General features: G+C 43.0%; 1 protein-coding gene across 6 annotated transcripts; it reads right to left on the bottom strand.

Moving 5' to 3' along the window:
• Nucleotides 1-2,495: 2,495 nt before the first annotated feature.
• Nucleotides 2,496-10,200, bottom strand: TSN (translin). Of its 6 annotated transcripts, none has more exons than XM_081576071.1 (6): nt 10,017-10,200; nt 8,786-8,879; nt 7,589-7,685; nt 5,827-5,942; nt 5,091-5,182; nt 2,496-4,473 (listed from the first exon to the last, which is right to left on the bottom strand). In XM_081576071.1, the coding sequence occupies exons 1-6, from the start codon at nt 10,080-10,082 to the stop codon at nt 4,240-4,242; spliced, it is 699 nt and encodes a 232-aa protein (XP_081432197.1). In that variant the 5' UTR covers nt 10,083-10,200; the 3' UTR covers nt 2,496-4,239. The 6 variants fall into 6 exon arrangements, with proteins under 6 accessions (XP_081432197.1, XP_081432198.1, XP_081432200.1 ...); XM_081576072.1 differs by having other exon boundaries at nt 5,103-5,182; XM_081576074.1 differs by having other exon boundaries at nt 10,077-10,200.
• Between the last annotated feature and the right edge of the window lie 4,985 nt (nt 10,201-15,185).

Raw genomic sequence — 15,185 nt, 5'->3', positions numbered from 1 at the left:
TGAGTCCATTTTACATGTGAAATGTATTTTAATAAAGTTGTCAAAATTTTTTAGACACTCAGTTGAGTATTAATCTTAATGTATTTTCTAGCCACCCTTTCCCCTGCAATAGATCCTACCTAATCTTGAGGGCAAGGCCAGATCTCCCACATATTATATGAAATTTTAATACAAATTACCTATAATCCAAAGCTATACACACACTGTGCTCACAACAATTTGTGGATATGACTTTGCCTTGTCAGGCTATGGGGTGACTGTAACCATCAAGAGCATCGAGGAAGAAAGGGTGTGGGTGGATGCACTGGCACAATAACTGCATCTGAATCCCAGCTCCTCTAGGTGTGAACTCAGGGAACAGCCCGCTGTGAGCCCAATCTCCAGGTCTAAAGTAGGAAAACGGTTTCCCAGGTAGTGCTAGTGGTAAAGAACCCGTCTGCCAGTGCAGGAGATGCAAAAGATGCAGGTGCAGTCCCTGGGTGTGGAAGATCCCTTGGAGGAGGACATGGGAATCCACTTCAGTATTCTTGCCTAGAGAATCCAACGGACAGAGGGGCCTGATGGGCTACAGTCCACAGGGTCACAAAGAGTCGGACACAACTGAAGCAACTTAGCACACATGCATGCAAATGGGGGAAAATATGGTAGCAACCTCATAAGTTTGTTCAGAGGATGAAATGAGATGATCTGAATAAAACTTTTAGCACAGTGCTTGGAACATGTTACAGCTCACTGAATCTTGATTCAAAACACATAAACCCAATCACAAACGCACACACACCAGAGGAATCTCTTCATACAGGAAACATCTTCAACAATAGGGGACAACTACAGATGACCCACCCTCATCTGTCACCCACCAGGCAGCAAGTGGCCTTGTGTCATCTCTTCTCCCTTCCAAGCCCAATGAAACGCATGTGTGACGAGAAATACTACTATTAATCATCTAACAAGAGGAGCTGAACAGTGCCCCCAGTTTTCATCATTTAGTTTGTCTGCCTCTCCCATCCTCTCATCCTAAAAAGGTGGGATTCCACTTCCTGGCCCCCTTGGCTTGAGCAGGGCCGCACATCCAGTTCTAAGCAGTAAATGAGAGAAAATGACATGTCACTTCCAAACCAGAGCACGTGTCTGAACAAGAGTGTCCCGGAGGAACTAGCAAGAGATTCAGCTGGCAGCTGCTCTGTCAGTCAGCTATGTGAGGACAGCATGGAGTGGGTCCCCCTGCTAACCTGTGATGGACGGGGAGCCTGAGTGGGAAATACACGTGCTCTCTAGCGCTCAGCATCACCCAGCCTCGCCTAAGTCACAAGGCTCATGGACTCGTAGTGCCTGCAGAGCAGCCAGCTGAGATGTTCAGAAGGATTCTGGGTGTGAGGGAAATGGGGAGAGCGCTTTGGGGAACCCAAGCATGTTGTGTCATAGATAGATCAGGAGAGCTGGAGGATGAGTGGAGCTTAGCAAAGTCACAAGCGCAACAAAGTCACAAGGCACTCAGGCTGTGAAATTATACATTTTCAATCTCTCACCTAAAAAAATCTAAGATACTTTACTCCCCTCGCTTCTGTGATGAGCCACTCTCCCTGTTCTGTCATCCTCTCTGACCACTTCATCTTCTCATGGGCTCCACTTCCTCTGCCTCCCTGTCCCCTCCCCTTGCTGGTAACCAGGGCTCTGTCCTCAGCTTCACATGCCCTCTTAATGCTTATTACAATGAATACTAAGAAAATAAATTACTTTAGGCTAGGGGAAAAATCTTATTTGGTGTGAGGCATGACAGTGATGCTCTACCTGGGACAAATAGTGTAGTCTAGACCAAGAAAGAAGAAAGTTATAACTTCTGAGTGCACAATCATGAAACAATGCAAAAGAGCCATATCTGAATCATCTCTTCAGCCAAGTGAAGGTCTCAAAACACAGGCAAAGGAGCTTTTGTTCTTTATTACTTTCTCCTAAGCATCACTCATTGTTTAAGGCGGGGCAAATCCTGTCAAGTATTTATGGAGCTCTTTTCTCCTCCTTATAAATAACTAAATCTGTAAAGAAAGCATCCACTAATCTCTATTTTCTCTAACCTGCTTGATTTTCTAAAGTTAGAAAAAGCAATCCTGGTGTCCTGAAACCACAGCCAAGGCCTCTCAACATCTTCAGTTAAAATGCCTGTTATTTCCCAACCAGGAGAGGGCATACCACCATCACCTGTACTTTACAGTACACAGCTCAGTGCTGTTGACTTCTATCACAAGGTAGTGCGTGCTCACTGCCCCAGTCTTCTTCAGCTGCAAAAATATTCACAACTTGGGACCTCCCTAGTAGTCCTGTGGCTAAGACTACAGACTTCCAACTCAGGGGGTGTGGGTTCTATCCCTGGTCGGGGAACTGGGCTCCTATATGCCAAATGGCATGGCAAAAAAATTTAAAAAAACATTCAGAACTTACTGCCCACATAGAAGAGTTCTCATAGCAGCACACTAAGTGACAAAAAGACCAAAAAAGAAAAGAAATTGTTTTTATTGCTTTACAACAAGCCAGCAACAGACACAACACAATAATCACACATAACACTTGATATCCCCAAATGGTGTATAAAACCAGAACATGCTCCTCCACTTAAAATCTACTTGTGAAAACTGAAATCCAAAACTTCTCCCAAGAACTTTACTATTCTCAAGCAGAGCAATACTTAAAGAAGCAAAGAAAACTAGTATCAAACTTACTGCATATGTCTGATCACATAATTCAGAACCTTTTACGCTCAATCCAGGCAGTGCTATTACTGCACATTTTAGATGACCATCCTAGATACTTTACGACTCCAACAACTTTCTTCTTTCCACAAATTCTTTGCAGAAAGAGCTGTCAAGAAAATAGTTCTAAAATCCAACAATGCACAGCAATTTATGCCTCATTTCTACTTCTTTCCTCGTGATGGAAAATTTGGTCAGTCCTTAACTCACCCTGGTAACAGCTCCGATGTCCATGCCAAAAATCCTACTGTACAAACCGGAAGCCTAAACTTGTATTAGGCATGAGACGGTGACACTTCTAAGTAGTTCCTATTATTCTAGACACACTGGCACCTTCCTTTCAGTGAGCTTTCAGTGGATTAAGTCACCATTTTAATAATTTCAATTCAACAGCAAGTTACATGGCAAGTACTGCCTGAAAATGGGGGGATGGGGAGGGTGGGGGTTGCAGGGGACAGACCCTGTGCCAGTTAAGATATATGTGACTTGCCCAAAACTGGAATAATTAACAACCTGAGAGGATCACTTATTTTTAAAAATATGACCAAGTCAGCTATTTTTTGCCTTTTAATTCAAGGTTTTCTCTTTCTTCCAGACAAAGCACAGCATTCTTCTCTCAGAAATCACCAGTCAGGGTGTTGAGAATTAACTGAGTGGCTTCACACTCCCAGACCTACAGGTCTACCTGGCTATTAGGTAAGAGGTTTCACAGCTCAGAGATGTATCATATGAAATGTTTAAAATTCATGCGGAGAAGATGTTTAATTCTGCAACAGCAGTACGTTAAGGCAACATCAGAAAACGGGTGTTTTAGAACCCTACTGCTACTCCCCACCTGGTAAACAAAGCCAGATGATGTTACTCAATCTTAAATACAAAATTGTCCCAAAATAACCTGTTGAACTTGTCTTTACAGTTTAATCTTTGATATTTTGATGGCAGTGAGATAGAACCCTGGGGCTATACTTGCCTTGCAAAAAAATTCAACACCTGATTTACTCACAAGGCTTAAAATAAGGAAGGAAAATATAAAATAAGTTGTCCTTCACTTGGCAACCATCCGTTTAATTATCTATTTTTACACTGTATCCAGGCCACACCTGGATATGGATGGCTAATGTGGAAATAGAAAACACCAAGGGTCACTCCTGGAAGAATCACAAACAAGACAATGAAGTTCTCAATCAGCACATGGACAGCATCAGGGTAAGCAAGAAAAGAACTTTACCAAGAGATCAACATGTACGTTTTCTGACAAAACTGAAGTATACGGAGTTACAGAGCAACTTCACTGAAAACAACAAATAAAAACCTGTCTTTGTAAAGGTTATTCTGTCACCCCCTAAAAAGTGTTTCAACTCTGATACACCACACAACTGGTTAAGAAAATGAAGCGCGGTGTTTAGCGACAGGACATCCTAACTACCATGGGAGGCGCTGGGCTGGGCCTGGGGGGCACCACTGGAGCCAGCAGGGCTGCGGGGGGAGCCCCCTACTTCTCCACACAGGCTGCTGCCGTCTCCTTGTTGAAGCCCCGGATGGAGAGGTCGTAGACTACCTCCTCCACTTTCTTCACGTCGTACTTCAGGCCATCGTAGCGCTTCCTCAGGGAATCGTTTTTGAGGTTGAGGAGGCGGAAGCCAGAATCCAGCTCGTTGATGAAGGTGGAGATGTGCAGGGGCCGGGAGTAGTCTCCGGCGGTCACGCTGTTGACAGACAGCCTCGACTGTGGGAGAGAAACAGAACGTCATAGCAGGGCTCTTCCTCCAAGTCACAGCCACGAGGCCGATGCGCCACATGACTTGTCCACACTATCCCTCATAATTACAGTTTTGACAACTGCTTGGTATTACTAACTTTCTTAAAACTTAAGAAATCTTTCCCCTTTTGGTGGAGTTTCTGTGGTCTCCCAACTTCTCATAAATATAAATAGGGTTAGAGTGAACTCCTTTATAACAGTTTTCTTCTGCTTTTATTTTTATAGGACAGTTTCTCGGAGAGAAATTAAGGGAAGAAAGACAATAACAATTGGTAAAAGTTCTATAGTTAATTGTTCCCCAAAACAACGATATAAAGAACAGTTACCAGGAATATATACTGTGCCACTGCTCTGAAAGGAAGAAGTGTTCTCATCTTTTTAAATCGCACAATAGCAAGTGTGCAAAGCCACCTCATTGTCTGAATTGCCATCCCAGCAAAACATTAACACACACAGTATCCAGTCAATGACTACCCTGTGACTGACAGATGGCTTAGAAAAGAATGGGACATCTGAATTTTTGTACCCATTTAAAAAACCTGACAATGATGTGGAAAGATCAAAAAGAGCAAATGGCAAATCACTAAGCTTCTTACCAGTTCACTAGCAAGAATAAGAACTCCCGAGAGATAATCTTCCACATCCAAGTGAAATCCCTTCTCCCGGTCAGGCTCAACTGAAAAATGTGATATGGTAAAGACAAGGTCATGATGGAAACACAACTTCCACCTAAAATTTTTTTTAAAATACACACACATATACACAAGTACAATTTCTCTCAAAGTAAAAACAGGAGTCTTTCAAAACTCTTTTGAATGTGGACATATCCTTGGCAACAGACCTCACTGTGGAATTTTTGAGCTCTCAAGCAAAATTCAATCTTTCGTTTCATTTTTCTTAACGTAATACCACCAAGAATGGTATCTTGTTATGCACAAGAACAGCTTTTAGAAGGTATGCGTTGAAACATTTAAGGGAGAAGTCATGGGATCTACACTTGACTTCTAAACAGTTCACAGATACCCCCAACACACAGTGAGGAGACTATACAGACAGGGCAAAATGTGAAGAAGCAGAGGATCTAAGTGGGGGTGAACAGGTGTTTAACTGTACTGTTGTTTCAACTTTTCTGTAGGCTTAAAATTTTTAAAAACTAAAGAAATGCCCAAGTACACAGAGCAAGCCCCTACATATTTTTAGTTTTCATCTCTCCAAGAAACCAGTTTTCCACTTAGTTCTCATTTATTTCCATAAACAGAATGCCCCTCCCACCAAAAATTAAACTGATCATGTGGATGGACACAACTGAGGACAACTCACTGCCAAGGATCTCTGTAACCGCTTCTCGGGTCACTAGCGTTTCAGACTCCAAGTACACAACAAACGCTGCCAAGAAGACCAAGCGCTGCAGCACAAACCTCCAGTGCTCGTGAAACCTGCAGTGAGCGCGAGGGACCAGGTGTTAGAAAGACAGGCACAGGACGGTCCCGGCCAAACACGGGAGGCACGGGACCCTTTTTCAAATAAAACCTTATGTGAAACTCCAAAACATAAAATGTGTTAAGAACAATATGACATTTAAGTATTATATATAGATGGATTTAGTGTAAATTTTGCCAGTCCAAATTTTTAACAATTATGTATTATAATTTTAATATATAAGAAGCATGATCCAATTCTGATGAATGCAAACATTTACAACCAAATGTTACAGACAAGAGCAACTGTGCTTTAGAAGTTTAATCGGTGAACAATGACGTTGCTCTCAGAAAAATAAATGCTGGCAAATGCAAACTGATGAGAACTGCAATGTACATCAGCCTCAGCATCCCAGTCCTACACTCTCAACTGAATGCAGGGTATTAAGAAACTCCAGCTTCACACACATGAGAAAGAACTACCATCACTAAACAGGTGACCTTAAAACCTTGGGATACAGTAGTTAAACTGAGCTCGGAGACTGAAAAAGAAAAAAGAAATTTTATAACCCCAAGATATTTACGCTATGCCTCCTGATTTTCAAATGTGGCAACAAATTCAAAAACATCTTTCGACACAACCTAGGTCAAACCAAACATTTTGAGGGCCAAATCAGCCAGAGGGCAGCCTGTATGTGAACTCCGAACTCCATGCTCTCTAAAGACCCTGCCAATTCTACTATCCTATCCTCTAAGCGTCAGTTATTAACCTTACAGCAGAGGTCACCAAACCTTTCCTAAGACTGAGGCTTTATGGGTCGCATTCAGTCTCTGTCACACAGTCTTATTTGGTTCTTTTTCTTTTCTTAGTTAACTCTTTAAAATATAAATATATTTATACAAAATATAAAAGGTCACAGTAATTTGCCAGCCCCTATCTTTCAACAATCTTGTGAGGTTACACCACCCACTCCCCACATAGATGTCTTAAGTATTTCTTGCCCTAACATATCTTAAAACAACATTGTCTCTAGCGAGAAAGTAAGTCTAAATAGAAAGTTTAGGTTCCTATTTACCATATTTCATCAACACTCAGTTTTTCCCAGTTTAACACCTGTGAAATCAGGAAGTATTAAACAATCTACATGTTTCATAATTATGATTAATAACAATTTTTTCCCTAATGATACAAAACATAACATTGTTTCTTAAAATTAATAGTGTTGTAGATTCACTGAAATATGGCATAAAATATTAGCTGCATATGTTACTTGGCAGCAAAATTCAATATTCAGTTTATACACATACACTGCCACTTAATCCCATAATCTTAATAGCATAGATACGGTCCATCCAACTTTACAAGTAACTTCAATAAACTAAACTCTATTTTGATCTTCACATAATACATATTTTCTTTTTAATTACTTTCTCATTGCAAAAACTACACGTTCCAAAAATTATGAAAGTAAAAGGTAGAAAAAAAAAGTCAGCAATTTTGTCACCATTAAAATACCACCACTATTAACAGTTCCTTTTCTCTCTGTTGTTTCTTCTAAGTAGAAGGATTGTCACCTAAATCTAAGCAATCATTTAGTCCATACAAATTTTTCTCTTGCCTTCTTTTACTTAATGTTATAAAAGATGATACTTGTCTTACAAACCTGTAATACTGTTCAGCAGGAAACTTGGTCTTCAAAGATGTTAGATGTGTTTTTACTGTACCAAAATGTTCTCGAGCTTTCAAACACCTCTTTGGAACTGATCACAAAAAGATAGTCAAATGAAATAATGAAAGACTTACCAAATTTCAAATACAGTTCTTGCTTAACAATCTATGCAGTCTACCTGGAAATAAATCAATTTTTTTAAATCTCACGAGCAAATGTAGAGCATGCATCTCTGCTATTAACCTGGCTCTCAAATTTTCATATCTAGTTTCCCTACTGAAAAATAAACAACAAAAAATTGCTAAAAGGGGGTATGTCAGGAAATACACTGACAAACTGTTATAAATTAACTAATCTTTGAGCTGCCTTTCCTAGTCAGTTCCCAAAGGATGCCTAAAATTGGATTTTGAAGGCTCCTATATTTGGTCAAAAAGCAGCTTTAGGACTTCTTTGCAAGTTCAGTGGTTAAGACTCCATGCTTCCACTGCAGGGTGCAAGGGTTCAATCCCTGTTTGGGGAACTAAGATTCCACATGCCATAGATGTGGTCAAAAATTTAAAAAATAAATAAATAGATTTTTTAACAGCTTTATAATTATTCTCAATCAGGCTGACCAACTCCCTATCTCTGACAAAAATGACTTGTCCCGACACCTGTTAGCTACATTATGATATAATTCTTAATCTGAAAACACATTTCACCTCTTTTAACTGCTATCTTTTACAATAGAGATTCAATTTCTAAACTTCTTATACTCTATCTCCATTCAAGACACTGACTGTAAACACTGGGACATTTTACAGTGGCCATTTTATTATCTAAAACTACATATTAAATCACATTCAATGACTGAAAGATTGGTGTTAAGAAAAAGAGCCAAATAAAAGTTGCTAGATACCCAAGAGAACTATGGAACTACCACAATTATCATCAGTAGAACTCCACCACTAGAGAAAACATTCCTAATTCAACCTATGTGAAAGCAGAAAATCAACAAAAATACAGAGGATTCTGTAAACCTATAAAATGATCACCTCACTATTTCTCCAATTTTTACTCACCATAGAAACATGAGGAACAATTTTCATAGTTAAACCTTACAGATTTGATGTCTTCTGAATGTAAACTAACTCTTTAGATGAAAGATTGACAGAGTGGATAAAACGTTCCAAATCAAAACAAAGAACTTACTGTCCTGAAACCCAGCACCCTGATGGACCCCTTGCAGTAGAGTTAAAATCTCTCGAGCTGTTTGTTCTAAACTCTGTACAACTTTTCGGATTTCCTAGAAAGAATTAGATCAAAATATCAAATAAATTCAACATAAGTATTATATTATCATAGCCTCAAACCAAATATACTAGATAGTATATTTGATCTATGACACCTTCACGTACATTTCAAACACTATCAACCTTTACAATGACATAAATGGTGCACAAGATTTATTCAGAACTGAATTCTGACTTTTCTACCTTCTCTATGAGACCTTCAGGAAGTCATTAAAAAACCTGAGATTCCTCATACAGATTTCAAACGGTAATAGCCACCCACTCGTCCCAAATATCCCACAGGAACAGTGAAGGAGATGAAGTATCCAGACATAGACGAAGAAAGAGAAAAACGAAACACAATACAGGACTGAGTATTTTTCATTCATTCATTTTGCAAATATTCACTGAGCACTTGTATTACTAGGGAACCAAGTAAACGGTCCCTTCTTTCCTGCAGTTCAGAGTGTCATGCGGGAGGCGTTTAAAAAATAACGACCGCACAAATTAATGCGCTCCTAGAAGTAAAAATAACAGGAAAAAGAGCCTTTTGACTGTGAGGTCAAGAAGATGACCAGAAAAAAAGAGTGGAAAAGAAACGCATTCCAGGAAAAGCAAGCAGCGCTTGCAAAAGTCCCGAGGCAGGACGCTATTTTGGGAACTGGAGGAATAAAAGGGAGGTAGCGTGACCATAACATACAACAGAAGAAGGAGTAAAATGAGACTGGAGAGACCCGTGGGCCACAGTTGAGTCTGGATTTTTATGCTACGTGGAATGAGAAGCCATAGGAGAGTTTTAAAGAGAAATGGCTACACGTGCTTTTAAGACACCAATAACCCACAGGAGAAACACGTGTTGTCTGAGTCCCACGCGCTAAGAGTTCGACATAAAAATGAACTAAAAATGAGAAAAACTGACACCCAAATGAAGTAGGTGATGCCGAAGAGCCGAGTCCTGAACACAGGGAACCAGGACCTAGCAGCAGAATCGGGGGCGGGGGCAAGGAGGTGCCCTAAGCCGAAACAAGAAGGGTAGGAACCCACCCCCGGAGGCTTCCCCACCGCTCGAATCAGAGCGACGGAGGAGGGCCGGGCGTCGCGGCCCAGCTAGGCAAGGAGAGGGGAAGGGGTATGAGGAGACAGGGGCTCGCCTCTCGGATGTCCTGCTCGGCAGCCAAAAAGCCCTGCAACTCCACGAAGATCTCGCTCACAGACATGGCGCCGGCCGCACGACCGTCAGCCAGGGCTGCGAGGGTGGCCGGCAGAGAGCGTCCCGCAGACAACCGGCGCCTTCAGTTGCAACGCCCCACCACCACCGCCGCTGCCGCTGCGTCCACCGGGCCCTACGCTGAGGCTGTCGCTAGGGTCCTCCCAGGCCCGCGGCGCCCAGGAAGCCGGGCTGTCCGCCGTGATGCCCGAGACACTAGCCGGAAGGCAAAGCATGCTGGGCGGGGATCTTCGACAGGCATCGCTGGAAACAACCCGGGAGGGGTCCTCGGAACACGTGGGCCGGAGAGAGGTGGGGACTTGGGCTTAGAGATGTAGAACCGTCCTGCTCTTAGCTAGTCGTTTTCTCCGTCAGTGTCATGCCAGGTGTTTGGTCCCAGGAGCTGTGCACGATACCAAAACCTGAGGTCTCATATGAAATCGCGTTAAGTTCAGTCGCTCAGTCGTGTCCGACTCTTTGCGACCCCATGGACTGCAGCACATCAGGCTTCCTCGTACATCACCAACTGCCGGAGCTTGCTCAAACCCATGTCCAGCCAGTCGGTAGTGCCATCTGACCATCATCCTCTCTCATCCCTTTCTCTTCCTGCCTTCAATCAGGGTCTTTTCCAGGGAGTCAGTTCTTCGCATCGGGGGGCCAAAGTATTGGAGTTTCAGCTTCAGCATGAGTTCTTCCAATGAATATTCAGGACTTATTTCCTTTAGGGTTGACTGGTTTGATCTCCTTGCAGTCCAAGGGACTCTCAAGAGTCTTCTCCAACCCTACAGTGCAAAAGCATCAATTCTTCAGCGCTCAGCCTTCTTTATGGCCCAACTCTCACATCCATCCATGACTACTGGAAAAACCATAGGCTTGACTAGACGAACCTTTGTTGGCAAAGTAATGTCTCTGCTTTTTAATATGCTGTCTAGGTTGGTCGTAGCTTTTCTTCCAGGGAGCAAGCATCTTTTAATTTGATGGCTGCAGTCACCATCTGCAGTGATTTTTGGAGCCCCCAAAAATAAAGTCTGTCACTGTTTCCATTGTTTCCCCTATTTGGGACACATCATGACCATGATGTGATGGGACCAGATGCCATGATCTTCGTTTTTTGAATATTGAGTTTTAAGCCAGCTTTTTCACTCTCCTCTTTCACTTTCATCAAGAGGCTCTTCAGTTCCTCTTCGCTTTCTGCCATAAGGGTGGTGTCATTTGCTGTATCTGAGGTTACTGAGGTTACTTTTAACATCTAATGTGTTATGTAAATGGTTGTTTATAAATAATATGTAAATAGTTCCCAGTACACAGAAGATTGAAGTTTTGCTTTTCATAACTCTAGAATTCAGTGTTTTCTCTCTGGGGTTGGTTGAATCTGCTCATGTGGAACCACAGATTCAGAGAGCTGACTGTACAAAGTGTTTTGTCCTACAGCAGTTGGTAGGAAGATGCTTCAGTCCTGAAGGGTACGCAGATTGCAATCTTTGGAAAAACATTTGTCTCTGCAAAAAATACTCAGGGAAAAATAAAAGTTATGCAGGACTGGAATAACAGGATGGATTGAGAGTAAAATTTTTCTCTATGTACTTTTTTTTAAGTTTAACATCTCTGTAGGATTGTATTGCATTTTTTAAGATTATATGAATTTTTAAGCGTTTCGAGTGAGAAGTTTCTCTTCCTCTCAACTAACACCTTCCTCCATTCTCCTTCCTTGAGGCAAGACTTTTTGTCTGACCATTTCCATACATGTACCCTACAGATTGGAAAAGGAAATGGCAACCCACTCAAGTATTCTTGCCTGGAGAATCCCATGGACAGAGGAGCCTGGCGGGCTATGGTCCATGTGGTTGCAAAGAGTCACACAACATGACTTAGCAACTAAACAACAACAACCCTACAGATAAGTGTGTGTAGGATACTCTAAATGAATTAAAATGATTACTTATATCAACTAAATGATAACTTATTGTTTGCTTTGTCCCAGATGTTATTCTAAACTTTACATGAAGGATCATATTTTATCTTCATTATACTTATGCAAATTTGATACTATTTTTATCATATAAATGATAAGATGGTTGAGAGAGGTGGAGGAGGGACAAATATAGAAAGGATTAAGAGGTACAAACTACAAGGTATAAAATAGATAAGTTAACGGACGTAATGTACAGCACAGCAAAAAAGCCAATATTTTATAATAATTTTATATGGATGATATCTATAAAATTACTAAATTATACACATGCAATTAATATAATAAGTCAACTATACTTCGATAAGAAAAACTGAAAGTCAGAATTTAAGAAATAAGATCATTTTTTTTTTGCTAAGTCCTATTTTTAAAATTCTTGACATATTTTGTCAAATCACTTTTCAAAGACATTGAACTAATTTCCATTCCCCTGCCCACCAGGGCCTGAAGCAGCCAGTTTGCCTGCACTCTCCCCACTGTGAATATTAACACCGTAGACATTCGGGGCTAATTTAAGGGTGAAATTATACCTCTTTTAATAGTACTGAGGACAGTGTGATGGGTGGTGCACATCTACAAGGTTATTTGAAGGGCAAGAGAGGCCAGAAAGAGAAGCATGGTTGGGAGCTGTGGCCTGCAGCCTGAGACCAGGAGAAAGGGTTAGGGAGTCAGTGCAGAGAGAGAAAAACGAGATGAGCCTGGGGCTGTGTACCCATGAGGGTTTGGGGGTTTGTTCCAATTTTATTTATTTATTTTTGGCTGTGCTACAAGGGCTTTTTTCTAGTTGCAAAAAGCAGGGGCTACTTTTTGCTGCAGGGCGTGGGCTTCTCAGTATAGTGGCTTCTCTTGTGGAGCACAGGCTCTAGGGCATGCAGGCTTCAGCAGTTGCTGCCAGAGGGCTCAATAGTTGCTGTTCCTGGGCTCTAGAGCACAGGCTCAATAGTTGTGGCACCTGGATTTAGTTGCTCTGTGGCATGTGAGATCTGCCCAGACCAGGGATTGAACCCATGTCTCCTGCATTGGCAGGCAGATTCTTTACCACTAAGCCCCCATGAGGTTTTAATTTACAGAGGTGACATAGTGACAACTGGAAAGGCCAGTGCCACTGAAAGAAGAATTTATTACTTACATTTCCTGAGAGGACAGGGCACACCATGCCATGCAGGGCCACATGGGGAAGCACCAGGTTTACTCAGGAGGCAGAAGCAGGAGCAAGAAAAGCCAAGCCAGAGCCTGTATCTGTGAGTACTTTGAATGCTTCTGGTGGGCTTCTGACTATAGGAGTGGTCTCAAGTCATCTCATACCTGGCCCTGGCATGACTTAGGGCAGGGGACCAATACCGGCTTTGTGCATGAGAGTCAGGTAAGGAGATGCTCCAGGCTGAGCCTTTGCTAGCCCTGGAAGAAACAGTCCCTCTGCAGCCAGCTTGCTTTTTTTTTATAAATTTATTTTGTAATCAAATATAGTTGATTTACCATCTTGTGTTAGTTTCTGGGACATATAGCAAAGTGACTCAGTTATATAGATATACTTTTTCATATTTTTTTTCCATTATGGTTTATCACAGGATATTGACTATAGTTCCCTGTGCTAAACAGTAGGACTTTGTTGTCTATCCATTCTATATATAGTAGCTTTCATCTGCTAATCCCAAACTGCCAGCAAGCTTGTTAAGGTGTCAAAACAGAAATACAGAAAATACAAACATGATTAATACAGGCTAGGAAGGGAGCACCAGGATTTGGACTACAGGCCCTTCAGGACCCAGGACACCAGGGCCACATCCCTCATTGAAGGGCTGGAAAGGATCCTGGGATGAAGGAGGGCATTGGTGAGTCATACCAGTGGTTTTCTCAGGGAATCTGGACCCTCTGGGCAGCCCCCACTCTCCACGCTTCCCACCCTTATCCCCCAGAGGCCCACCCAGCTTCACCAGGGTCACTGCCACACTTGGTATCTGGATTTGGGGCCTGTGCATGACATTAAACACAGCATAGGGCAGGGTGTGCCCCAGGTGACAGACATCCATAGGACAGAGGAAGAAAATTTCCCTTCCAGCCTCAGATCATGGGGCCCTAAGTGGTCTGCAGACTGAATTTTTAGTTTGTCAGGTGACATGCATTGAGGCTGCACAGTTGAAGCTGGTGACACAGATGAGAATCGCTCCCCACTTCTTCCCCTAAAACTGTCCCTTTCAGTCCCACATGAGAAGCCCTGTAACTAAGCAAGGGGCAGCCTGGCAGGGCCAAGGGTGCGGTGGGGGAGTCTGCCCTCTTTAGTGGCAGCAGCTGGGCTCACGTAACTGGGCTCTCATCCCAAGGGTGGCATGTTGGATGACCCCACAGGGATCAGGCAGAGAGATGGAAGGGGAGGAGAACAGGGGAAGAGGAATGTGGGCAGAGCTGGGCAGGCACCTTGAACCTTGTCAGTGCCCACCTGGTCTCCTCTCCTCCAGCCCTCAGCCCCACCCCACAGAGCCCTCTCCTCCCGTGGCCCAGCTCCCCAGACACTCAGCACATCCTGCCTTGCCCTGCAGGTGGTCCCATGCTGCCATCCACCCCCTCAACCCCCAACCCCCACCACCCCCCACCCCCATCAAATCCCAGCCAGCAGCCCTTGCTGTGCTGGGCCCCCAGCCCATAAGTGATGACGGTGGCACCATGGGAAAGACATGCCCCTATTCTGTCCCAAGAGAGGGGTGGCAGCGGAAGAGGAGGAGAAAGATGGAGGAAAACTGCAGTGAGCTCACTCAACAGTCCACTTGGTCTGGGGAAGTGCCTGGGAGGCATTTGTTACATGTTGTTAAGTGACTTTTGTTAAGTGACTGCGGTGGGGTGGTGCTGGCAATGAGTGCTGGGGACAGGTGCCAAGGTAGTGTGTATGGGACAGTCCAGCTCAGTGAGAACCATCTCACCCAAGTAGCCTCCCCATTCCACATGCAAATCAGGAGGAAGGAAGAGGGGGGGGGGGAAACAGGGAAAGAAGTTAGGAAGGAGAGAAGGAAGGACGAGACAAATATAGGCAGCCCAAGTCTATTACCTGTGCACGTGGAAGGCAGGCTGCCATTCTGATCATTAGTACTGTTGCTGCTGCCACTAAACAGTACAGACTCCCCCACTTCCACCCAGGAAACTTAACAATCA

The sequence above is a fragment of the Giraffa tippelskirchi genome, chromosome 3, assembly GCF_054371585.1.
Source record: "Giraffa tippelskirchi isolate mGirTip1 chromosome 3, T2T-mGirTip1v1.2.pri, whole genome shotgun sequence".
NCBI lineage: Eukaryota > Metazoa > Chordata > Mammalia > Artiodactyla > Giraffidae > Giraffa > Giraffa tippelskirchi.
Note: the sequence above shows the minus strand (reverse complement) of the source record. Positions and strands in the feature narration are given on the sequence as shown.